The 27499-nt window shown below is 31.4% G+C and overlaps 1 protein-coding gene across 1 annotated transcript; it reads right to left on the reverse strand.

Moving 5' to 3' along the window:
* Positions 1 to 1148: 1148 nt before the first annotated feature.
* LOC132720976 (uncharacterized) lies at positions 1149 to 27224 on the reverse strand. The gene is made up of 5 exons (XM_060705222.1): positions 27061 to 27224; positions 2876 to 3471; positions 2155 to 2313; positions 1441 to 1827; positions 1149 to 1208 (listed from the first exon to the last, which is right to left on the reverse strand). Exons 2-4 carry the CDS (start codon positions 3443 to 3445, stop codon positions 1471 to 1473), a joined length of 1086 nt encoding a protein of 361 aa, XP_060561205.1. The 5' UTR covers positions 3446 to 3471; positions 27061 to 27224; the 3' UTR covers positions 1149 to 1208; positions 1441 to 1470.
* Between the last annotated feature and the right edge of the window lie 275 nt (positions 27225 to 27499).

Raw genomic sequence — 27499 nt, forward strand, 5'->3', positions numbered from 1 at the left:
AGGATCTTCCGTACATTTTTCATAGTAGCTGTTGTTTTCGAGTTGACGTAAAACTTCCCGTCGGTAATCGTCAGTATTCATAATAACGATATTTTTTTTTTCTATTAGCTTTCAAATACTATATTTCACATGTTGTGTCTGCTAAATTTGCATTTTGCGGCCGGCGAATAGACATTTTGTGATACTGGCGATACTGGTTTCTGCTTCCCAGAACCAATTTCGCGCAACAGTGTCAATGCTGTGTTGTTGCTCATATACATTTGTGAAAATTGACTATTTTGTGAATGAAGAATTGAAAGACTAGTATTGCTTTGATCAATTATTTTCTAGAACATACTGTTCCAAAAAGCTATACAGTTTGTTCCATTTGCTTGTTTTGATTTTGTGTCATTTGTTTGCTTTGCTATGGATGCCCTAACAGGGTTTTGTATGCCCGGTATCCAAACCTTTTGGCTTTTATTAATGGAGTCGTGCCCATAAAATGCCAAAAGATAAACTAAGACATTACTCAGTGAGATAAATTACATATGCCACTATGTATGACTATAAAATAAAATTAGTTAAAGTATGATATTGTTTTGTTGTTGTCCCTAATAATTTGTGGTATTAAGGTGTATGCTAGATTTCAATTTAACATCACGTGAAAATAAAATAGTATAAGAACGGACTGTACAATTGTTCCTTTAAAGGCTTCTGTTTTCTTGACAATATAAGATTTTACTTCTTTGTATATAGCGACATAATAACAGACATGTAAGAATTATCAGTTATTGTTGATATCACGAGACGTTCAAAAGTTAATTCGTAATTAAATTGTGCAGGAATAATGTGAACAAACCATCTCTCTTGAAAATATATTATTTGATATTCCTTTAAAATACACATCGCCCCTGAAATTGTATATTTTTCATTTGTCTTTGTACCTTTGACTGAATATACAACAATTCAATGCACAAAGTAAACATATATTAAAATGCATCGCAGTTGTTGAGGAATGCGAAACTAAGCTGTGCAACAATAACGTCTATGTTCATGCAATTGCAAAATATTCATAAGCAAGGTAAAATGTCATGCTTGAGATATAAACAAGAAGGGAGAAAAAAGCAATTTATTAAAATAAATTAATAATAATCACAATATTTCATTACCTTTTGTTCGTTTATGATATGTTTCCTCCGACAGCTTAGCATCAGCATCAATACCCCTGGCTGAAAATTGAAAATGTCATATGTATTGTATGTTGAAATATGAGAAATCTTGGAATATCAATGTTACACAATACATGATTATTCTAAATGCCATCGAAAATAATACAAATCGGATGGATTTTCATCATTTGTTATAATCAACAGAAGCAACTGATTAAAATATGCCTATAGATAGAAGAAATCTTCAACAAAAGTGTGTATGCAAATGTAAATATTCTATAAGATATCGTACGTTTTTCCGCAACTTTTTGTATCTCTTTTATTACATTTTCTCCCTCTTCCCTAATTTTTTAACTTCCTCTTTAGCAACAATTTTTAACTTTCTTTTCCCCTTTGTTTTCTGCTTATATATCTCTTGACTAGCCTTTTGTACTTTGGCCTCAAAAGCATCAATTGACGACGTGAATGTATCTTTTAGCTTGGACAGTGAAATATTTCCCTCATCATCAATATCTTTTACTTTCAAATTTATTATCTCAATAAGCTCTATTTTTTGTTGATCAGTCTTTTGTTTGAACTCATCCATCTCGTTTCTTATTTGTTCCTGGATAGCTTTGCCTACATCTTCCAAGACTGCGCGAACAACATCTTTACCGATGATCAATTCATCCATTTGAAGCTGAAATTGTAAAGGAGTGCTGATTTAAATAAAGTCAATCTTTTTTCTGTGTACATAGTACATACAATATGCTGTTTTGGCACAAAGTTTCTTGACATGATTTTAAATGACGTGTTGAAGGCCAATTCCATTTAACAAAAATTGCCAAAATGCCAAAGCCCTAATAACAGATTGAGCACAAATTGTTGGAAATAATGTAGCTAAAGACTGTATTAGATCGTCAATTAGGAAAACAGTCATTTCCTGTCCAAGCTTTGCAGCATAAAGTTAGTTTACATTATCAATATTGTGATAAGAAAATAAACGAACACAAACAAATAACCATACCTTTGCTAATTTCTGAATTGCGTTGTTTGGTACTTTATTTAAAGCTATGAATCCAGGATCAGTCAATATATCATTTAGAATTGTAAAATACTGTATAAGATCTGAATCCTCGACCTCTAGTTTTGGAGAATGTCTAATAGCTTTACCAACGTTTCTACCCTGAAAAATGTGAAAAATGATAATGTCAAAATGACTGAAAACTTATATGCTAAGTTTTATGGTGGTCGATATGTGCAATTCATGTTTTCGCCCAGCGAACCCGCAATGCGAAATATCGAGAATAAACAAGTTAAAATGGCGGGGTCGCGGAGCTTGGACATGGTTATACGCAGAAGTGCGATTTAATAAATAAAACGTCGTCCGAGAGCGCGGAGCTATATTCAATAAATAAAATTGCGGGGTCACGAAGCATAAACACGCAAACTAGCGAGGGAGCTGGGCGAAATGTAATAACTAATGGCCCACATCAATTAAACATTTAAATATTTGACTTTTGGCTAGGCTGGTCGTGGGGCAAAATCATACGTCAATTAGTGGGGCGCAGGGGCGAAGTTTAATAACACAACTTCGCCCCATGCCCTCTCTTATCTAATACGCGAATTGCACGAATCAGCCACCATATGTTTACCTATTTATTCATGTTTCTATTCAATACTCATATAAATATAAGTGTCTTTAAAAACACATACAAAAAATTAAACAAACGTGTTTAAATTGGTACCTTGTCAAATATGTTGTTCCTTTTGGAGAGATCGTTGTTTATTTTTGTCTCAAATGCTTTGAAGTTAACAATTACACTGACTATACCATTAAAATCGGTATCTTCTGCACTCATTACATCCTTGTAACCATCGGGGGGCATAAAACATTTCGCAATTTCCCACGGATTACTACACCACTGAGTTGCATCGGTGTTTTTAAAAGATGGACCATAAAAACGATGAGCATTTTTAATCTCAGATCTCATATTATGGCAAATTTTGTTCGGGCAACCATAGGAGTGAAACTGTGTTGCACGGTTCCTATGGTAACCACATTTTCCTCGATTGACGTTGCAAATCTTATTTGTTGGACAAACAACAATATTTTCCGTGTTACAGTTTGAACAGGTGCTCCCCGCTGATAATCCATTTGATATAGAAATATCCTGAAGACACTTTTGTTGGAACTGTACGATTTCATCAACAACAACAGGCCCGATTTCTTCTTTTGCGAAAAGAACAGCCAATGCAGCCTTAACCCAATTCAGAAATTTTGGTTTTGACAAAGTAGGGTTCGGTACTGAAGCCATTTTATTTGTCTGCTACCCACAGATATCTAAAATGGAAAAGAAACGTTGTGATACATGATTGTTAAGATAATTGTGTGTATTCCAAATGAAAATGAAAAAGAAAATAGAGAAGCAAAGTATGGGTCAGCTATATGGACACTGATTTCGTTTTAGAAAATTGTTACAGGATACGATTAAAATGACAAAAGAATAAGTCATCACTTTTAGAGCTACAAAAAAAAATGAACGATGAATATGAACGTTCCCGTCTGAACTAAAAAAATAAAGCTGATACAAAATCGTTTATAAACGCCGCTTCAAATTTATATAAACAAGACTGCGACTGTCGAGATTAATATAGCCCTTGATGACAATAATTTCAAATTGATACTTTAAAATGTTTCATGTTAATACATCATATTCGCTTAATGCAATGCTCTGAATAAATCCGAAGGACACAGTACTACGCAGGAAAATAACAAAATAAAGGTATATGTTTACTTATCATTTTAGAAAATTAATCTTTTTTCTTTGCATTGAATTTGTATTTTGTACCTCCAGTACGTTTTAAGTTATGCAAATGAACACCAGAAAGTAGCCTGGGACTCAGGCGTTGATATTTTTGCTTATTTATAACATACGCGCTATTTCATACTCGATCGTCATAGATAACACACAACATCTCTGGTTTTGATAGTATCAACGTCGATTTGCCAAACAGAACCATAACAAAAAATCGGCAGACTGGAACCCAGGTTTACCAGAAAGGTCAATTGTAACTAAATCATATTAAGGAAGGTCAAATATTCGATGAATAGTAAAAGCTATTGCACGGAGTTAGATATGTCCAACTTTACGTTTTTATTGAAAGTGGGCATCTGTAAAACTTCTGAAGAGAATGGGTTGAAAACTCACACTATATTTATCTGTGGTTATCTAACATTATTAGCACAGATCCAATAAGCGTGTGTTATCTTTCTACAAAGCTATAGCCATTTTCTTACTATCAGGCACAGGTCTTCTTTAGAAAAGTTTGAAATTTCAATGACATTTCTTCTACTAAATAAAAAATATAAAGCAAACAAAGAAAATCTGCTAAGTATGATGTACATTGATTTCGACGATATGTCTTTTTTATAGATTTACTAACAAAAGAATACGTATATGTGAAAATGTCATATTTCTGTAGTAGTACCCTGTAAATATTAAAGTTATTCACTTCGATTGATATAATATTTACAGCAGTGAAATATAGGTGATTTTCGTTATATAGTTTAATCTTATATTTGTTAAATTTCTGTTATAAATCGATTTCCACTGTCCAGGGATTTGCTGTTTATCATACTCTATTTAAAGATATCACGTATGATAAAACACATCAGTGCAGATATCCTATTTCTGCTTTTCTTCGCTACAAATAGTTTTTCTTTTCATGTCAGTATTCAATGTGAGCAAATTAGACGATATAATGTTCAAATATAAGATAAAGTTTAAAATGGAATGTAGCTGTAAACAAGTTTGCAATTTTTCTTTTCTTACATGAATGTCTAAATTTACAAAGTGGTCATGGTGATTTTATCTTTTAAATTGAAGGACATGTTTTTGTGCATTTATACCTCACTTAAAGAGCCATTGATACTCAATACACTACGGTCTATTGACATGAATAATATCTATAGAAATCAATCTTTATTCAAATTGCATGCCTGAAAAACATATCATATTATACGATGGATCGTGAGATTTAAAAGCGTGAACAACAATTGGTAAAAGAATGTTCATATCATGTATTTAATAGGTAAAATGGATTTAATCTGTTTTTATTTTTCGTATTTCCTCACATTACCTTATAATTATAATATAAATTCTTTTAATCAAATATGTCAAAGAATATTTGAACTTTATAACTGAAACTATTATAACACACATCGGGCATCATTGATTAAGAAATTGAACAAAATTATTACTTATATGATAAACGTTTTCAAATGCAAATTGAGTGTTTGGTTTACGATAAAGTTTATTACTATGTATTGACAATTGCAGCATAAATAAAAGAACTTACAACCCAATATATATATTAACAAGATAAAACCGGAAGTATGAGAGACTGGCTTTTATTAAGTGATTAGTCATTTTATTGGTTAATACGCCATACAAGTACAACGCCATAATTGTAACAGCTTTCATATGTTGTTTCGCTGAAATCAATAAATCAAAGAAAATATAATTTGATAATAATGGCATTATAATGAATTACTTTTACGTTTATAGATTTTAAGTTATTACTTTAAAAATTTACAGATATTACTTACATCATGCCTATATGCGTACAATAATAACCTACGGAATAAGTTTCAATTGAATTTTAACAACTCTTTGATAATAGCAAAGTTTTGGGTAGTTCAAGAACCATGTAAAAGTAAAGACCAGACAAAATATACAATATCAAATGTGATTTAATTAATTAACGTTTTTAATCTTTCATATGATGACATAATGAAATCACCAGTCTGTCATTGTTTATAATTGTTCTCTGATATTCGTGATTAATACTTCATGTACACAATTATTATGGTAGCATTCATGATTGATTGCCTTTTACATATTCGGTTTCTAACAGTTCTTCAGCTGTATACGTTTCGATTAAGAATAATGCAGTTGACTAATTCTATCTTGTAATGGTATTCAAGAACATTTAGATATGAAACACGTGATTCCATTTGTCATTAACGCATATTTATTTGCCTATGTAATGTCATACATGTACTTTGGAGTAAATTATTATTATTATTGCTGCTATTTTATTAAAAATTGCATGATTTTAACATTTTACTCAATTCAGAAAAACGGAATGACTAATGAACGCACAAGACGGCAAAATTACAAATGCTGCAGTCTCAGTTTGACTGAGCCTGTTAATAAATATTACTGGTCAGTGCAAGCTTCCGCCCAGTAGTTCCCTAGCACCGGCTTAAATTGGATACTTTTTTTCAGTTAAAAGAAACCATCTCAGATATGTTGAAATACCATCCATTTTCACACACTCCATGATGTTATAAAGACAAAGGCGTCTGAATATTAAACATACATCTTCCAACCAACTCCTGGCAGTTCATGGGAAACTGGTGCATTTAAGAGGAAGTAACTATAGTAAGTCTATAGAATAAAACATGGATGTTTTGAAGTTATTGTTTTTTTTTTTGTTGTTTTTTTTTTTTGTTTTTGTGTTTGTTTCTTTTTGTCACTATATTGAAATATTTTGGAGCCGTGCCATTGAATTGTAATTATAACTTTGTGACTTGTAGCATTGGTAAACACTTATAATTATCTTTGTATGTGATTTAGCTTTTCATACACCCTGAACAGTATATATTAGCTGTTAAAATCGATGAGTTTTGACTCTCAAATAATAGTTTCTTATTCTGACGCATATGTCATTTTTTAATTATTTTGCACCTGTGGTAAAATATCAACTAAACCGTCTTTTTGTCGTGACTTGCAACTTTTGAAAAATCTCTCCAAAATCATTTATTTTAATAACACATTAAGTATAGGTTAGTGTTTAATAATATGTATTAAAAAAAATAATTGGTCAAGCCTGCCGCATTTTTTATTTTTGTTAATGCATATTATTAAACATTAACCTATTTGATGATCACCATTATTTTTTCACAAAAAACAAGGCATTTCTCTAAATCACTGATTGCTCCGCCCTTTCGCTCTACAAGATGTCTACACCTTGTCAAGTTTCTAACATTTCATATTTAGATAAGCTAAATAAATGGCCCTTTCAACATATTATCAGGCACATTTTTACTGAAATGTCACAGAATCTATACCTTTATCTACAGTAATTTAGGTAAAAACAATAGAGTTAATGAAATGTGTACATCCTTTTAAAATAAATGGAAAATGTGAGAAAAATACATTAGAGATTATTAATTATTTGTAAAACAGTTTACAGGTGGAGGGGGTCAGTTTACAATGAGTTTTCCAGCCAAAAATGTAATCATTGTATTCTTAATATCATTGGATTGTTAATGCAGTTCAATCCTATCAAGTGAAGAAAATAATTTTTTGGTTACTTTTTCTAGAAAATATAAAGTTAAAACAGTCAGCAATTTATAACAGATATTTTTATTAGAGTTACAAGGATATAAATAAGTTACTATGTTACAGTATGTAATCATTTGTCTCTGCGTGCCCCACATGTATTATCTATGTAATAAATCAATTGACTGTATCTTCACATTTAGAAAGCCTTATTAGTCCCCTACCGGTTTACCGGAGGGGACTTTAGGTTTACCCTCCGTCCGTCTGTCCGTCTGTCTGTCTGTCCGTCTGTCCGTCCGTCAGTCCGTCCACAAAACTGGATCCCGCGATAACGCAAAAAGTACTGAAAATATTTTAATGAAACTTGATATATGGATAGATGGCAGTATGGAGATTATGCACGTCTTTTTCTTTTCTTCCTATGTTGAAAATTCTGGTTGCTATGGCAACAAATAGACTGAAAATATGGCAAATTTTACACATAACCTGGATCCCGCGATAACGCAAAAAGTACTGAAAATATTTTTATGAAACTTGATATATGGATAGATGGCAGTATGGAGATTATGCACGTCTTTTTCTTTTCTTCCTATGTTGTAAATTCTGGTTGCTATGGCAACAAATAGATTGAAAATATGGCAAATTTTACACATAACCTGGATCCAGTGATAACACAAAAAGTACTGAAAATATGTTTATGAAACTTGACATATGGGTAGATGGCAGTATGGAAATTATGCACATCCTTTTCTTATCTTCCTATGTTGTAAATTCTGGTTGCTATGGCAACAAATAGACTGAATTTCAAGATTTCTGATTCTAGTTTTTAAGTTTTTTCACTATAAGTTCTTTATTTCTTAAGGTATTTTCTTCAAACTTTAAATATAAGTTGCTTGTCATCAACCACATCATATGTGACAAGGTTCACAACTCTAGCACAAAAATTATCAGAATTACCTCCCTTGAACTTAAAATTTTCATGAAAAAAACATTGTTTTTTTTTAATAACTTCTTTTTCTGAATGTATCTACTTCAAACTTCATATAAATGTTTCTTATTATCACTCAACATTTGTGAGTGTGCAATACTCTAGCAAGACTATTTCCAGAATTATGCCCCTTTTGAACTTAGACCTTTTTTTTTTGAGAAATTGGTAATTTTTACTCCAACTTCTTCTATCATGATATGATTTTAAAAATGTTATATTTTGATAACAGGGATGTTTAAAAAATAACTTTAGAGTGTCCTTCAGTCCGTCTGTCTGTACATAAAAACTGTTTCCTGTGATCACTTTTAAAGAACTTTTTCAACAAATTTACTTACAATAGGAACCTAAGTGAATGGCCAATGGCCCTTCAGAATGTTGCTTGGGCTCTTACCGGTAGGGGACTTATGGATTGCTTGCAATACTATGATAATTGCTTGTTATTTTTACGTTGGCATTGTTTTGCTTACCTTTATATTTTCCATTTCAGAGTGCAAACCACACCTCTTATTCCTTATTTCCTTGTTAGACTGGTTAGACGACAGATTAAGTAAATTTTATTTAGTTAATACACATTAACCAAAGTTAGACTTAGTAGAAATTTGAAAAATACTACAATGTGATTGGACAAAAAATAATGTTGATCATTAATATGGGATGTGTTATCTACCTTTAGAAAGACCGATTACCATTAACACTTTAGCCTAAAATGAATCAGATGTTGTCCTTTTTCCGTTGTACAAGCAACAGCTCCTTTTATCCATTGAAATGATATCGCTAAAAATACAGTTTGACCTAACATGCTCTGTGAAACCATTGTAATAGATATGTTACATTCATTTGTTTAATTATACTTTCATTAAAATTAATTTTTAACAGTCTGCACCCATTAAGACCTCACTGATCATTATATTAAAGGTATAAAAAACCTCTATAATTGTTTACACGCGTCATGACTTTTGAGATTGTTTTGAAATGTTTGATTTGGCTTTGTGTACATGTGTTTTATACGAGGGTGCATCAATAAATTCGTAAACTAATTCAATAGCGGGGAAATTAATTAATTTAAGTACCTAAAATGATTACCCCTACTCAAAGTCACGTCCAATGCAAGACTTGCACTTGTCCCATCTCTCGACCCATGACTCGAACACGTGTTGTAGCCCGTCATGTGACATCTCACGCAGCTGTCTGTCTACGGCACACCTCACCTCTCTTGACTCAAATTATGTACCACGAAGACTGTTTTTTAAAGTCGGAAACAGCCAGAAGTCCCTAATTGCTGGATGCGGTAACAGTTCGACGTCGAGTTTTCTAGTGTATCCCTGACAACGTGGCTTGAATAGATCTGCGCGTTGTCGTGGTGCAATCCGGAACTAAGTATATGTGGGCGTTTTCTCCTTATAGCCGCCATGAGTTCCGTTCTAAGTAATGTTGCATAATAATTCGAAGTCACTGTCGTTTCGGAGAAACAAAGGAGTTAAGCACTTCACCGTATGCATCACAAAATATAATGGCCATAACCTTCCCGGCTGACTTGGAAATTATCTTTTTTGTTAAGGGAGGCAAGGAAGGATGCTTCCAAACAGAACTCTGACGTTTGCTTTCCTATTCAAAAAAGTGAATCAAAGTTTCATCACATGTTTTCATTCGATTAAGAACGACATCCACTTCTTCACGATACATCCTGTCGTACTGCTGACACATTTTCACCCTTACCCCAGTCTGCCCCAACGTTTACAAACGAGGCACTCATCTTGCTGAAACGCGGCGCATTCATAACCTATCAGTCATAATGCCCTGAGCTGTACCATATGAAATAGCGAACTTATCTGCTACGTGTTCCACATTTACTCGTCTATCTAGAGGTACGTACCCTTGAATGACAGCCACTGTTTCTTTATCTGTTACAGTCACTGGTTTACCAGCATGACTGTCGTCTTCAGTTGCCTTTCTGCCGTTTTTAACCCGCTTCATCTACTTTAAAATGACACCTTTTGACAGAGCATACTCTCAGTTAACTTTATGCAAATCTACACGAATATCGGAAAAAGACTTTCCTAGTTTTGTGTTGCGCTGTTCGTTGACGATGTGTGATGCCATAAGTGATGACGTTAAAGTTGTGTACATAGTACGATACAATTTGAAATAATCTGTTTTCAAAGCATTTGAAGTTTCATTTTAAACGGACCAGTAGTTTTGACGCTATTGAATTAGTTTACGAATTTATTGATCCACACTCTATCGTTTGCTACTTGTATTGATTAAAATATTTATACTTAAAAACGGCAGGTTCATTATAAAATAAAGAAAGGACCCTTATCTCTATAGGTAAAGAAAATGTGTTCTAAGTTTCGGTAACAAATTAAGCGGTATTCATGTCTTTAATATTCGTTTGTAAAATACAATATATTTACAGTATTGCATTTCATCGCTATGTTTGAACTGAGCCAAACTTGTTTTTACCCATGCATGACTTGATCTACTGTTTAACTTCGGCATCCGACCGAAGTATTCAAGATCCTCCATTAAATTGGTATGGACATAATTTTTTTCACATCAACGCTTGCTTCATGTCATTGACATTGAGCCGAAAATTCTGTGTTTCGATAAGTCTAAATTTTGAAACCGAAAGTGACCGAGAAAAAGTATTTGAATATTCTAATGACATATGTTTGAAAAGAAAACCAAACATAAATCAGACACCTGTTGTACCATGAAAACGATGTTTGCTTTAAAATGTGAAATTATAGTACAAATGAAAATACCAAATCATTAAACTGATACAGAAACATTTGTTATAGAAGTTTTAAAATGTATAACTTACGATAAAGTATCCTTCTTAATCCATTTATATTGTTTTGAATCAAGTTTTATCTAGATCAAGCCCCATGTTCATCTTTTAAATGTTTTAATTTCAAATGTTTAAATAAAATCACGGCCACTTTTGTACATAGGATCACATAAAACTTATCACAATATTCTTAAAAATTTAGTTCAATATATTGCCTCATTTGCTTGAATTTAAACAGTTTGAATTATAAGTTTCAACGCTTTTGTATTATCGCTGGGTTGAAGAACCCGCTTGCCCTTTAGCCAATGAAAATTCAAAACTCATACCTTAAGGCTGAACAATATCAAATGGTTTATATATAGATATAACGTGTTGATAAGCTAAAAAAGAAGTTATTGAAAGACGGTTATCATGTTTCGGTTGGGTTTGTTAAAAACATTTATAGGTTGTATGCGTAAGGTTGATTATCGATCAATCGATTTTGTTAATGCACTGGTATGTGATCCATCTTCCGCAGGAAAAAAAACGTGATTCAACGTGTAATGCTTGCTGTCAGACTGATATATCTATTGAAGATAATATAATTTTTCATTTGTTCAACTGTATCAATCATGTAGATCTTTTTATGATTGAATTGCTTTGTTACAATTTCATACATGCATTTAAAGCACACATTATGCAGACATTATCGCTTTTGTTAATAGTTCAGTTATAGTTTAAACAATGGGTGAACTAAAGAAATGTTTCAACGACATTTTGTGCTGGTCTCGCATATCTATTTTTTCTATTTATAGATTTCTGCCAAATGATACGATTTAAATAGAAAGATAACGAGCTTGATTCTTAACTATAATAGCTTTACAATAAATATAACGACATATAGGTCCAACTCCCATGCATTTGTATGCTTAATGGTAAACAGAATTTGCAGCTTTAGCGACAACATCAAAACAGTAAGTTACATATTTAAATATCGAAATATGACCGTCATTAAAATTAATGACTTGCGTTTGGCGTATTATTCCTATTTGCTGTAATTTATTTCATACATATAAGCTAATACTTTAAATGACACCTGTATGTACAATAATGAAAATAGTCTAGAATAAACGTTTTTCCCTTGTTAAATAAGCATGAGTACTTAACTGTTTTCTATCGAAGACTGCTATGTTTTCTATTATGTAGCTCTCGACATAGTTTTAGAGCTTTATACAAGCTCTTATTCGTTAATTAAATACATCGACTTCAAAAATAATGCATAGCTAAATAGAACTCCCCATCATGACATTTGTTAACGACCGAGGGCACCGCTCGACTTTACGTTTTCTAAAAGCACATAAACAAAGAAAAACGGTTTAAACAAAACAAACTTTTAAAAGCAAAATTAAATTAAATAATAAGTTTTTCATATTTTGATTTAAATATGACTGTCTAGTCACACACGTTGTTTTGTCCAAGCTGAATTGTTTTCCCTAAATAAATGAATAAAGTTAAGAAAATGAAAACGAGATTCAAAAATTTGATGGCCAAAGTCATTTTAAGGTCAAGGCCATACCTGTATTATTTTATGTCTATTTAGTCACAAGTGTTTTTTTTGCCACGTATAAATCAAATTCGTACAAAAAAAAAAACAAAGCGAAGGTAACTCAACCAAAATTCAATTTTTGAACTTAACGGTCAAGGTCATATAAAGCTAAAAGAAAGGTCAGGTCAGTTCAATCCTTTAGAATGTCTTGTTCAAAAAGTTGTTTAGACCAAGTAAAAAAACAATCCATGCAAGTGACACCCAATTTATAGCGATAAACAGAGAAAATTAAATAATTTGACCTTCAAGGTCAAGGTCATACATTATTCAAGGACAACTTGAGTTTGATATACATGAAGGTCTGACCTAGAAATAATGTGTCTAAAATGAAATTAATCCATTTATAATTTACAAGTAAAAGCAAGTTTCATTAAGATTTCATTAATATGACATTGACACTCAAGGCCAATTTAAAGTCAATGTCACATCTTATGATTTATTTTTTACTGTTTGAAAGCAAGTCTTGTTTTGTCCAAGTATAAAACGAATCCGTATAAGAATAACAAAATTATTGAAATTTTACCAATATTCAATAATTTTTCCTAGACATTCAATGTCATTAAAGCTCAAAATCAAGGTCAGCTCAATCTTTCGAAGGTCTGTCCAAAATGTAGTTTTATCAAAGTATAATTGATTATCAAGTTACACTCAATTAAAGCAATAATCACTTAAATTTCAATAATTTGACAATCAAGGTAAATAATATAAAATAGCATATGCCATTTGAGTTTCATATAAAAGTCTATCCTAAAAAGTCCTTTATCAATGTTCACTTTGTTCTCCGTTCCTTTTCAATTGCAACTCTCCAGTTAATCAGAATTTTAAGTTTTCGATACTTACGCAAATAGCACGGACCGTACAAATAGTTGCACAATATGTAAGTTAAATTTTTGACAGTTTTTCATGCAGACATGTTCAAATATTCGAAAACTTATATATTACCTCTTTTCTTTAAAGCTCTACCTTAAATCGTCAGCTGTGCTATAATCAAATATGTCTTAGTTGTTCTCCATTAACCCGTACTTTATTTAACACTTAAGAAGTAAGTAGGCAGATAAAGAAATAAACAGATTTATAAAACGGAAACCTTTATCTTTGACGCGCCATTCCTTTTTCCTTAATTTGTGTTGAAAGTCAATCTAAAATATTGTGATTACTTTGCTTTTATGGACAGTTCATTATTAGAAGGAACAATTCACTTTTAGATGTGTTACATAAGCGGTGTCAAAACATGTTCATGAATTAGTTGATTACCTGAACAGATTCAAATACAATGTAGATGGTAACACAGCAGAAACGATTTAAACTGTTATATTTAGTCATCTTAAACATAAAACATTTTTTTTAAATCAAATGGTTTTGTTCACCATAATTTGCTTTTTTTGTAATGTTTAACATTGGATTACTAGTTATCACTGATAATAGATTAAATCCATGACCTGTGTTTGGTTATGGTTACTGAGTCCTTTGACAAGTATTTTATCTGTACTGACATCCGATATCATAGACTGATAACTTACCCGTTCATCTATTGTTATATTTTCTTTCAATATCAAAAAATCTGTATCAAATCCTTTTTGTAAAAAGACAAAAGAATTTCGATATAGATATGACAGCTGTGTACTTTGCTTTAAGAATTATTTATTGTACTTAATATATCAAAAAATCTCATAATGCATGTCGTCTGTTATCATTATTATCATGTCCCAATTTATCCTAGACATGTCAAAGTTATACTCGTAGTTAGAAAATAAACGTTGACTAATGTAAGAACTACATTATCTATCGTAATGGAATAATAAACAAATCTCTTTAATTTCATCAAAATATATACTGTTCAATAAAATTCCGCTTGTCAAGATTTAGGCGGGGTTTCTTTTGGTAAAAAAGTAAAGTTTTAGTATGGGTACTTATGAATTCACGTCACGATTGTATTTAAAATCGAAACTCATGCTGTAAAAATATTTGTGACATCGGGCTAGCATAATCATTATGCGCGAAGAATACTAATGACAATTTATTTTACGCGAATAAAACCAGTTTTACTTTATTCCATTGCATTAACCCCCATTTAATATCATAGTTTATAACATGGTACGTATTTTTCAGTTACATCTTAACCATTTAACAGACATGTACAAAGTCTTAAGATACTGATGCATTTGCTGCATTTTATTAAAATACTATGCGATAGCGTTAAAGGTAGGTTGCAAATGTGTTGATTGAGCGGTGTCAAAAACATGTTGATAAATTAATGTAAAACTAAAACATGTAAAACAGAGACAAATAATAGAAACACAGCAAAAATGATTTAAATTTATATTTCTTTCATCTTAACAACCCATTCTTTATTTAATCAAACGTTTTTGCACTCGTTCACAATTCATCATAGTATGCTTTTCTTTTGTAATGATTAGCAAGTCACTTTAAACTGATTTAATAGATTTAATTTATGACCTGTGTTTGGTTATGGTTGTTGAGTCGTTTGACAAGTATTTTATCTGTAATGTCATGCTATATCATAGAGTGATACTTTACCCGGTAAGGTATTGTTTACTTTTTCTTTACTTTGTATGGCAGAAAAGACGTTAAACTTGTCATCATGAAACTTGAAACTTGGTACAAATTAACTATTTAAAATCAGTTTAACTGCCCAGGAGTCGATGTATTGTACACCTCAGGGCATATCTATCTATAGATTAACTTACAATCGAGTATGTCAATCATATTTCTGTTCTGTTTACTACAATTAGTAGTACATTATAAATAGTATGATAATTCACTACGTCTGTTTCAGATTGTACAATTATTACAGCAATGCTTCTTTTGAATAATGTTTGTGACAAATCAATGTCCACTTTCCCGGCATTTGCTTTTATTCATATTCTGTTTATACATATCACGTATGATTAAATGCAAATATTCTGTTTCTGCCTTGCTTCGCGTCATTTTTTTTTCAAGTCGGTTATTCAATTTGAGCCAGAAAAAAACACGATATAATGTTCAAGTAAACACGATATAATTTAATACAAAACGTAGCAGTACAACTTGTTTCTGTAAATTAGTCTTTTCTCACCCGAATGTCTAAATTTACAAAGTGGTCATAAAGACAATATTAGGACTTATCTTTTAAAATGAAGGACACGATATGTCTATTCTTGTGCAATTACACCCCACTTAGAGAACTGCAAATATACAATACACAACGGTATTTTGGCATGGATGATATCTATAGAAATCATATTCAATTTGCGTCCTTAAAACATATGTCAGGAGGGATCGTGATATTTTAAGCGTTAAAAATAAGAAATATAAGAAGCCTTATGTTATGTTTTGAATAGATTAAATAGATTAAATCAAAATATTTTATTCCATATCACAATTATACTGACCTGATACTAGTACTTATATATTAATTGTTTATATCAACTATGTTCAAACAATAATGAACAAAAACGACTCATATGATAAAAACACACATCGGGCAATCATTAGTTTAGAAATTGAGCGCAATAGATACAAATTGCCTATTATGTTTACCATTAAGAATATTAATTTTAACGATATTTCAACAATACCATGAATCAAAAGACCCATAATCCATAAATATCTACACTATATTTTCCGACCGTTCATTAAAATAATCTACAAAAGTCTGGCTTCAGTATGAACAAGTAACAACGTGTTCAAATTTCTCCGAATAAAACTTTATTTATTCATCCGATTATAAGATGACGACATAAATATGACAGAAATGTTATTGGAGCGCAGTGCAATTATGGTAGCATGTTTCAGATGTTGTTTGACTGATTTTTGTACTTTTTTATTTAAAATGATCATGCTATGATCAGTTACCAGCAGAACTGTTTAAATACTCATTTCATTTAATATCCCCGATCCTTCTTGACTTATATAACCAAATTTTTAAAAAAAGAACCGTACCCATTAGCTTGGGGGGAAGGAATCATTGTCCCAATTCTTAAAAATGGTGATCCCAAGGAGGCAAAAAACTATAGAGGAATTACACTTGTAAATATCTTAGCAAAAATATACTCTACATTACTAGCAAACAGACTATCACACTGGGCACAAAATAACAACAAACTCATAGATAACCAATACGGGTTTCAAAAAGGAAAGTCAACAGTAGCATTTTTATCCTTCATGCAATTATTACAAAAACATTAGAGGAAAAGAAAAAATATACACAGCTTTCTTAGACTGGGAAAAAATGTTCTAAAATATTAACAGATCACATTTATGGCAAAAACTTATTTCGCATCATGTCAGTACAAAGCTTGTAAAAGCATTTCAAGCAATGTATGCACCAACTAAATCATGCATAAAAATGAAAAAAAAAACACAAAAAAAACAAACACGCACTCACAATATATCTTATCAAATATTGGAGTAAAGCAGGGAGAACCGGCCAGAAGTCTGCTTATTTATCCTGAATGATATAACCACAAGCATAAACTCAAATGTTGAGAATATTTTGTACTTATATAATCTAAATCTGTTCATACTATTATTTGTTGACGATGCAGTTGTTTTCACTCTTTCACCAGAAACATTACAAAACCTTCTCAACGAAATACATTTATACTGTGAAACCTGGGGCTTAAAACTAAATATCGGCAAAACTTAAATCATGATATTTGCATTAGGCAGACATACTACATACGACTTCACTTGGTGAATTAGGATTACTACCACTATAATAAACAGAAAAAATAATTTTGATCAAATATTGGTTCAAAATACTTAAATTGAGTCATGACTCAATTTTACACATGTCATACACTATGCTTAAAAATGAAACATACTACGGACCAGATAACAAAAACAACTGGGCATTTCATATCAAGACAATATTACAGAACTGTGGTATATATGAACTTTGGTTAAATTAAGAAAACATCAGTGGTGAGCAATTTATGGTCATAAAACAAAGAATAATTGATATCCACCATCAAAACTGGTATATAGCATTAAACAATTCTAGCCGATTACAATCTTATTCTTTATATAAACATAATTATGATATTAAAAGATACCTACAAGTAATAACAATTAAATAATTAAGAATCACACTCACGCGATTTAGAACAATTTCACCCAATCTAGGCCTAAAAACAGACAGTTTCACAAATATTCCTAGAAAGCAAAGACTATGAAACTGCAACTAACAACAAATTGAAGCAGAGTACCATTTTTTTTTGGTATTTGATATACAACCTATATATATATTTCTGATTACTTTGATAATTTTTTAGAATTCTATCTCTATTATATTTTGATTATGCTAAATGTAATGTAATGTAACATGGTAATTATATTTGTTTATATTCCTGATACCATGCTTCTCGAAAGTTTTATGTTTACATGCATTTTTCTGTCATTTGTAATTTGCTTTAAGTATGTATTTACTTAATTGCAATAAACGTTTGAATTGAATTGAATTATATGAGGCCTTCAGTCGACTTAATCTAAAACAAACTTTACCTTTAAATTGTATAACAAACAAACTAAATCATCAAATATAGTTTGGTAAATAATGTTATGATATTGAACTACTTTTACAGTTATAGAGTTTTATATTATTACTTTAAATGTTCCTTATATAACTTTCATCATGAAATTGTTATGCCCTTATTAACATTATTTGAAAACAGCCATGTTTCCGGTTGTTAAAGAAGCATATAAATAGAGGATATTGAATGAGTGTAAGTTCAATACTGAATTTAATGCACGAGTTGAATAAAATTATATTATGCGAGCCTCTGGCGAGCATAATGTTATTTTATTCAACGAGTGCAATGAATTCAGTAATGAACTTACACGAATTTAATATTCTATTTATCACATACCTAAAATAAAGACCGTTTAAATTGAAATAAGAGTCAATTTTCATTGACGCCCCTATAATATAACGCTAACATTTAGTGCGTCTTTACACTATGTTTGTATAACGCTAATGACGTCACGTCAAAATATATGCACGGTTGTGCAATACAATTTTTACGGAGTCGCAAAATCGGCACGGGTGTGTGATAAAAATACTTACCGAATTAAGCAAAATACTATCAAGTCTGTTTAAAATAACATTAACGCTTTAAAGCTGTCAAATGATGACACAACGGGAACATCAGTCTGTCATTTTTTAATGGATCTCGTACGTTCGTGGTTATCGCGTGATGAACTAAACTGTATTATTATATGATCTATATATAGCTGCAATCTCATTGGAACAAACATTTGTCAACAGAACTTTTTTTTATAAAATCATATTCACTGGGTGAAGTATCATATTCACTGGCTAAATTGAATTTTCCAAGTGAGACTCATATACAATGACCATACACCGTAGACTGTTTATTACGCGTGCTAATTAAAGAATAATTGTTGCGTTTTGTTCTTTATGGCATATTTTTCGATTAAAATACCATAACTTTGAGTGAAATATGAACTTTTGGTGTTCACAAGGTGAAATATATTTCGATCTTACACTAAACTAAACAAATTTTCTTTTTACTATATGCAAAGAAACGTTTTAAAAAGACATTAAACCTAATACTGAATGAAAAGCGCGCCAAATAATAATACAACGTGACGTCATTTACGACGTCACGTCATTAAGTTGGTACCCAGTACTGTGCACGCTGGTATTTCACTGTAACAACGTAAGGGCTTAAATTCAAAACAGTGAAATTACCAGTTTTAAACCACTGATATATTTCTATAAACCACCGAAAAGCATGTAATAAAATTGAGTAAAATGTTTAAATCTTACAATTCATGATTAATTAGGAGCATTGGGGCTAGTCAGCCAGGACAGGACAACAAAAATAATACATACGTATAATCATTCTTTGAAGTTGACTTTAAAAAGTACTTGTATGGCATTAAACTGGCAAGGAAACACGTTTGTCATATTTTAATGTTCTTGGATGCAATAACCATATAAAATTAGTCAAGGAGTTGTCTAATTGTCAGACAAAGAAGGAAATATATCATGAATGTATGGTGGCTGATTGTTGCCAGTTGAATTTACGTCCCGCGACCCCGCGGAGCGAGATTTAAGAAATAAACGGCGGGGTCGCGGGACGAAACCATGCTATTTTGTGGGGGTGCGGGCCCGCTAATCAGCGTGTTTTCGTCCTGCGACCTGCAAAGCGAAAAGTCGATAATTAACAGAACAGAACATTTATTTTAAAGTGCGTCTTTTATCCCGCGCTTCAACGAGGCAAAATTTGTACATGTATATATGGTTGTACTTTTTCTGATTTTTTAAATTATTAGCCTACTCATATAATTAAACAATTATTGATTAGTGAGCCATTGAATTGTCGCCTTGGTCAAAATGTCATCTACCGATGAATATTACATCATATTCAATGGCTAACTAGTCAATTATTGTATAATGATAAGGGTAACACTTGCGCTAACCCAATAAACTGTCCCAGTTATGCAAATGTTAGGAGCTTAACTGGACTTGTTCTGGAATTGTTCTGAAGAGAATATCCAAGATTTCTTTCTAAAGGTTTATTGCTCAGACACTTTAAGAACAAGATTCAATCAATAAAAATGAAATTATAAACTACAGTGCTAACTGAAGATTGTTTATGCGCTTTATTGACTTTTTTCATAATACATGTAAGACATTATTGTACCAAAATCGACATCCACAGTGCCAACTGAAGATTGTTTATGTACTTTATTGACTTTATCATAATACATTTAAAACATTATTGTACCAAAATCGACATCCACAGTGCCAACTGAAGATTGTTTATGTACTTTATTGACTTTTCCATAATACATTTAAAACATTATTGTACCAAAATCGACATCCAGAAGATACGTGTATCCCTTTATATATTTAACGGCTATTATAGTGTCCAAAGTTTAATTGAACCCAAGTCTTTACTATAACTTTTATGTATCCATGTATAGAAAGCTTTATGTAATCGGACACTGTGTTTCCAAAATATTTACCGTATCTTATGAATAATTTAATTGTTTTGGCCGATCTAAAATTATAACCGAAACATGAGATTGGTCCAACGATGCGAAGACTATTTAAACGAATTTGTCCCTTATATGTACAATGTATTTTTTCTCGGCCTGTTAATTTTAGCTTGACGTTTATTCTTTGATTTCACTTAAGGCTTTGTCGAAATAAACACGCTTGCTGAAGAAATCGTTATTGAAAATGTGACATAATGGTGAATTGGTAAAATTACGCTGAACCTTAATCTATATAAGAAATGCGTTTTTATTTAATTCAATTCTACACTCAAAGCAAACATTATCGCTATCAAAGAATATCATTTTAATATTATTATGCATTATAATTGTAAACAAGAATATATTGGAAATAAAAGAACTGTTTCAGCTGTATGTAAGTAACGTTGTCATAGATATAAAACAATATATAGCAATACTGAAGCTAAGCTGTTTGTGTTTATTTTTTTACATGCTATTCTACATTATTCTTTAATTTAGCAACACGCAAACGGTGTCTTGAATGGGAACAATAAAGATGACATACAAAGAAAGAAAGGAATTCAAAATATTCAGATATATTATAAACGTGTCTTTAAAATCAATATTATAGTCAATATTTATAAATACATGTATTGTAAGTTAATATACAGTCCTTTGTCCGTTATTGACGTAGCAGAGACGACAATTGTAATACTTTATCTAAAGTTGGATATTACTATCCTTGTTTATGAAATTTGATAATAATTACCCCTCTAAATATTCTATAATAATTAGTTCCGCCAATAGTATTTCTCGATTTTGATAGAATGGCATAATAGTCCTAGCATAAAAGGCTTTACAATTATCGCAATATATTGTATATAGCCATTGACAATGTACCACATGTTCATTAAGCAATTGTACTTCTTTTCATTTGAATATCTTATGTTAGTATTCAGATGTGATATAGCGGTGACACTTTGACTGTTTTAAGTTCGATATCATAGGAGAAAGTGTATACTGTTATTAAATAGAGTAACAAACACACGAAACGAAAGAAAAAATAAACAAAAAATGGAATCCGTTAAGAATGCACAAGATGGCAGATTTGAAAATGTAACATGTCCGTTTGATTAAGCCTGTTCATGACCAGTACTTGTAACTGGAAGCTACGAATCACACCCCATCCTTGCACCGACGTAAGCTGCACTCAACATTCAAGTATGTAATTGATAAATTTTAGGTTAAATATAACTATTGTCGATGTGTTCATCTGGTGGTTATCAATGTTTCTACAATGTGACCACTTCGTAGCATTCCAGAATCAAAGCACAGAAGGCACTGATTTTGTTTGGGTCTCAGAATATCAGAAAGGTGAAGGTTGTGAGATTATAAACCAATTTGTTTTGTATAGTGCCACCAATGCTTTCCAGCGTTTTAATTGTAGTAAATTGGCTAAATTGCAACACTGATATTCAATTCAATGTTTATTGACTTAAACAATTTGAAAAAAAAAGAGTTGCCTTAACTGGGATTTGAACTCCGGACCTCTGACTTCCTAAGCGAGCGCGCAAACCCCTCGCCCACGGTGAAGTTATATGTTAACGGTCTGAAGAAAACCATATTATTCTAAACTGTTGTTTAACACAGATTTAAATAAACATGGAGCTTACAATAAGCATGTATATCTATAAAGAATAAAACAATTTTAGAAATCTTCGACCATTCGGGAACTACTTTGCTTGAAAATTAATGCGCCTGTCATTTGACCATCTTTACGCAGTGATCTCCTCTGAATGTTTCGGCGTTAGTATACATATAAAGGGAAGTAACCGCTTAAAAAAAGCGGCCTTCTTTCGGAATTTGTAATTAACAGCATCAGGGTCTGAAATTTCGCTACCATTATTTGTTTGGTCAGACGACCCAAACAAATTTAAACGGGGTATCATCCCCAAGTAACACTATTCGTAGCTTAAACGAAAATAATTCTTTGGAAAAATAAATAAAATTCTTACAGGGATCAAAGGTTATAAAGCCTTCCTGTCATATATAAGCCATTAACAGACAAATTTCAAAAGAAAAAAATGTTACGAGCCAGGCGTAACGAGAAAGAAAAGCCAGCAACAAACTTGTAACAATAACAAATTTATTACAGAAAAATTATTAAAGAAAAAAAATAAAATAACAAATTATCTTTACAAATACCTGAAGTCCAAATAAAAATTACAAATGTCTAGTCTGATCCTGGAATGATCCTTTTTTAATAGCACAGTTAAATCCAAGTTAAATCCAAGAACACTTTAGAATAAATTCCCACAATAAAATCCACAAGAATAATTAATAATCCAAGCTCCAATAAATCACTTAATTTCCAAGTTGAATAATACTCCAAATATATTGATGACTTAAAAGATCACTGATGACTAAAAAGGTAACTGATGACTTAAAGATAAGAGTAATGAAAAATGTCTCCTTATATATATATTAACTAAGAAGTTTCTAGAATAGTCTTCCATTTACTACAGTAATCATAATCTAGCAACTTCAACAATAAAGATCATTCCAGAAATTTCTATCTAAATATAATGCATGAGTTTTCCACAACAGTTAAGAACGTTCTAGTACATACATGTAGTTTATGTTCTAAAAATAGAACAATGACAATATTGGAAATACCAACTGGTCAGATATAATCTATATACATGTAATATGTTGCATACATAACAAAAAACACATCCTTATAATTGTCAGGCAATATCAAAGGAGGAATACAAAAATCACCCTACTATAAAAAGCACTAAACTACCACTAAAACAACAATAGTGTCAACCGCTCACCGCAATGAATTCGAATCGGATTTTTTCATGTGAGAAACCTATCCACTTAATAACAGAACGTCGGTGGTTTTACTCAGGCGCCCGGTCGTGCCTGAAATAATTCAATGAAAGGCACCTGATGTCTTCTTGTACCAGAAAAACTGAAACGTCGCCTATACTGTGTCGGTGTGACGTAAAAAATAATAGGAACAAATATACGTGTCGGCTTCCGCAGGACGCAAAGAATATTGATGTGTCGATATAATAGGCAAAAAACATAATTGCTAAAGAAAACATTAAACGGAAAAAAACTAGCATGTGGATGTGTATTAGTTATAATAGTATTTTCACAAACGCTACTAGTATTTAAAATCTACAAGCACTGGAGTAAGCAGTTTAAACAGCAGTCAACATTTTATACATGCTAAAATTTGAAATTTTAAAACTTCCGTAATATGTTCATACGGGGGTTATAAAAGAACCTTCAATGTGACATATTAGTGAAAAAGTTACGTGTGGTCCCCAAGTTAAAATGCGTGTGCACAGTGGGCGGGACCAATCAAAATGGAATTTTGAAAGGGAACAGAGGTTATGAAGCCTGCATATCACTATACTCAGAGGAAGCCGAAGATCGCGCGAAATATTTGTCATGTCATTGAATTATTTCATAAGTGATTATAACTATGTGACTTGAAGTATTGGTAAATACATGTTATAAGGATCTTAAAAGTAAACATATCAAATTGTTCACGTTTGCTTTTCATTGATCTCAGATTGCCTGTAAAAATCGGTGAGTTTTTTTAAAGGAACAATTTAGTGGTTTCCTTCAACAAAAATGTTGTTTTTTTGGTCTGATGCATAATTTATATCGTACTGTTGTTAAAGGGACTTCACTGAGGTTTTTCGACATGATAGGACTGAAAATATGTTTTTCCAGATAAATGTGCCATTTGATTTTGGTTTAGAACACTAATCTTTGTGCAAAATTTCAGATCATTCGCGCACTTTGTCTTTCAAGAATAATTATTCAAATTGTAAAAAAATGACACAAAATTAAAAGCGTTTAAACGCTTTTCACTCAAATCGGGCTATGAAAAGTATAAACATACCATTTTTAATTCATTTCAAAGTATGATTCTTAACTATCTTTGCATATATTTATATTTCAAGTGCCCTAGCCTCATTCCGAATAAATTAAAATGTTATTATCTTAGGTTTTTTAACCTCAGTCGAGTCCCTTTTAAATTAACAAAACAGTTTTGTTTTTGTCGTAATCCGCAACTGTTTTTATCTTGGATAAATGAAGACTCATCGAAATCGTTATTAGCTTACTCTTTTTTTTATAAATAAATGTAACATTAATATTGAATGTATTAAATACCTTTTTGTAAGATCGATTTACATTAAAAATTTACCAGGCCTATAATGGTATGCTTTTTTTTAAATGATACCCTTCTTTGCTCATTGTATAATTATTCATTGAAAAAATATAACAATATGAATACCGTTTCGCTTTAACATGCTCAGTTAAATTTTTTATTGAACATTGTAACGTACAGTTCAAATAATTAGACTACAATGTAGTCTATTTTTTTATTGTTTTCCTTGTCGGACAAAATAAGTTAGAATTAGAGTAAAATAGAAAAATACAGAATCCCCAAAGAAAGCTCAACACGACAAAATTGAAAATATTGCATGCTCGGTTTGATTGAGCCTGATCATGGACGGTACTGGAAAGTGCAAGTTACCGTCCACGCCCCTTAGCACCGGCTTAAGCAGAATTCAACATTAAAACACGAAAAATTGTGAAATTTTGAATTTAAAGACATCCCGAATTTAGAGAGTAAAGACAAACACATTTAGTTCCTGTCAAAAGCTTTGACATGTTTGGCATCTGTTTTGATTTTGTAAACACATCTAAATGAATGGTATACAGTAAATCTATATAAGAGTACATGTATATGAGTAATCTTTTCTTTCTTGTTTTATATAAAAGTAGTTGTATAACTTAAATGCAAAACTGGCAGATACTTAATTAGCTCATATTTCTAACATATTCCCCCCTTCCCTATACCTATAACTGTCAATATTCAGAGCTGAGCCAATGGGCTAGAATAAATTTGCATCTTGCCTTCAGATATTCCTTGCTAGAACCCTGTACATTTAATATTCAACAGTTTCAAGTTTGAATCCGTTACTGGTATCCTAGCAGTTTCCGGCCGCTAGCAGTTTTCCGGCCCTTTATCATTTTCATCCGGAAGAGGTTATTTTTACCAGTATGGCATTAACATGCATGTTACTTCAGCAAATCAGAGAGATATTTGTTTTCTATCTAACACGGCAGATTAATAGTACACCGATTTATATGTTTTTATTTTTTCCTGTTGTTTAAAGATACATTAGATAATTTGAGACATTTTATAATAAGCAACACATGGGGAATTCTAGTTTTAATGTCAATGTACAATAACTGAACCCTATTCCAGGTAAGCAATACCTTTGAACAATAAAGACGACACCGAAAAGATGGAAAGGCCTATTTCTTTGATAAAATCATCTTAACAGTTCTTACTGGTACTGAATTATTTTATAAATCCAAAAAGGTCCGGAAAACTGCTAGGAAATTTTGAATAAAAGTGAGAAAAGGTTAAATTCCATTTGAAAGAAAAAGTAAAAGAGCAGCATTGAACACATGGTTATGCTGGACAGGTACCTAACTTTGTTTTATTAAAGTGAAATACTCTTCCGTAGACAGAGCTTTATTTCATTTGTTACAAAGTGCGATTTAGGGTCGGCCACTGCTAGGAAACCAGTAATGTTGATAAGAGTAAAGGGGTAAAAGCCTCTATTGTTGATACCGTTATGATTTCTGTAATTAGTTTGTAAGTTTGGTTCGGTTATATCGTCTGCTACCGTTTATTGGTTAACATGCTTACATAAAAAGTGTTTTTTTATATAAATAAAGTAAGGATCCTTATCTGTCTAGTTAAACAACTAAATGGATAACAAGTTTCGGAAACAATTTCTGTGGTTTGTTATTTTTATATTCGTTTGTCAAAATATATATTTCCCGTATTACAGTTAAACGCTAGGTTTGAACAAACCAAAACTGTTTATGCATGCAATATTTGATTTACTGTTTGGCTTTGTCATCAATTAGAACACATCAAAATCCTCCATAAAATAGTTTTATGGACACACTTTTTCTTTCAAATAAACGCTTGCTGCAGTTCATTGACACTGAGTAGAAAATTGTGTGCTTTGATAAAACCGAAAGTGACCGTGAAAATGTATTTGAATATCCAAATAACATATGTATGAAATTAAAAAAATACAGTACAAATTAAAATACTGCATGAGTTAACTGATACAGAAACATTAATGATAGACGTTTTAAAATGTAGTACTTACGGTTAAGTATCTTCTTTAATCCATTTATATTGTTTTGAATCAATTGATATCGAAACTTTGCACAATATTCATTTCTAAAATGTTTTAATTTCAAATGTTTAAATGTAATCTGAGAGATACGTTTGAAACTTAATAACACTATTTTATATTTTCCTAAGGAATTAAGTTCAATATCTTGCCTCCTTATACGTTTTAGCGCTATTATATTGGCGCTTCGATTGAACAAGTCGCTTGCTCTTAGCCAATTAAATTTACTTTAAGGCAGATAATATCAAATGGTCTATTTATAGATAGTACGTATGAATGAATAAGCAGAAATAAATAGCAAAATAAATATTGAACGATGAATATCATGTTTCTGTTTGGCTTGTTAAAAATCATTCAAAGCTTTCAAAGTTTGTATTCACAAGGTTGAATATCAAATAAATCTATTGTGTTA

This window comes from Ruditapes philippinarum, unplaced genomic scaffold (genome assembly GCF_026571515.1).
Source record: "Ruditapes philippinarum isolate M1 unplaced genomic scaffold, ASM2657151v2 ctg5701_1_1_1_1, whole genome shotgun sequence".
NCBI classification, from domain to species: Eukaryota; Metazoa; Mollusca; class Bivalvia; order Venerida; family Veneridae; genus Ruditapes; species Ruditapes philippinarum.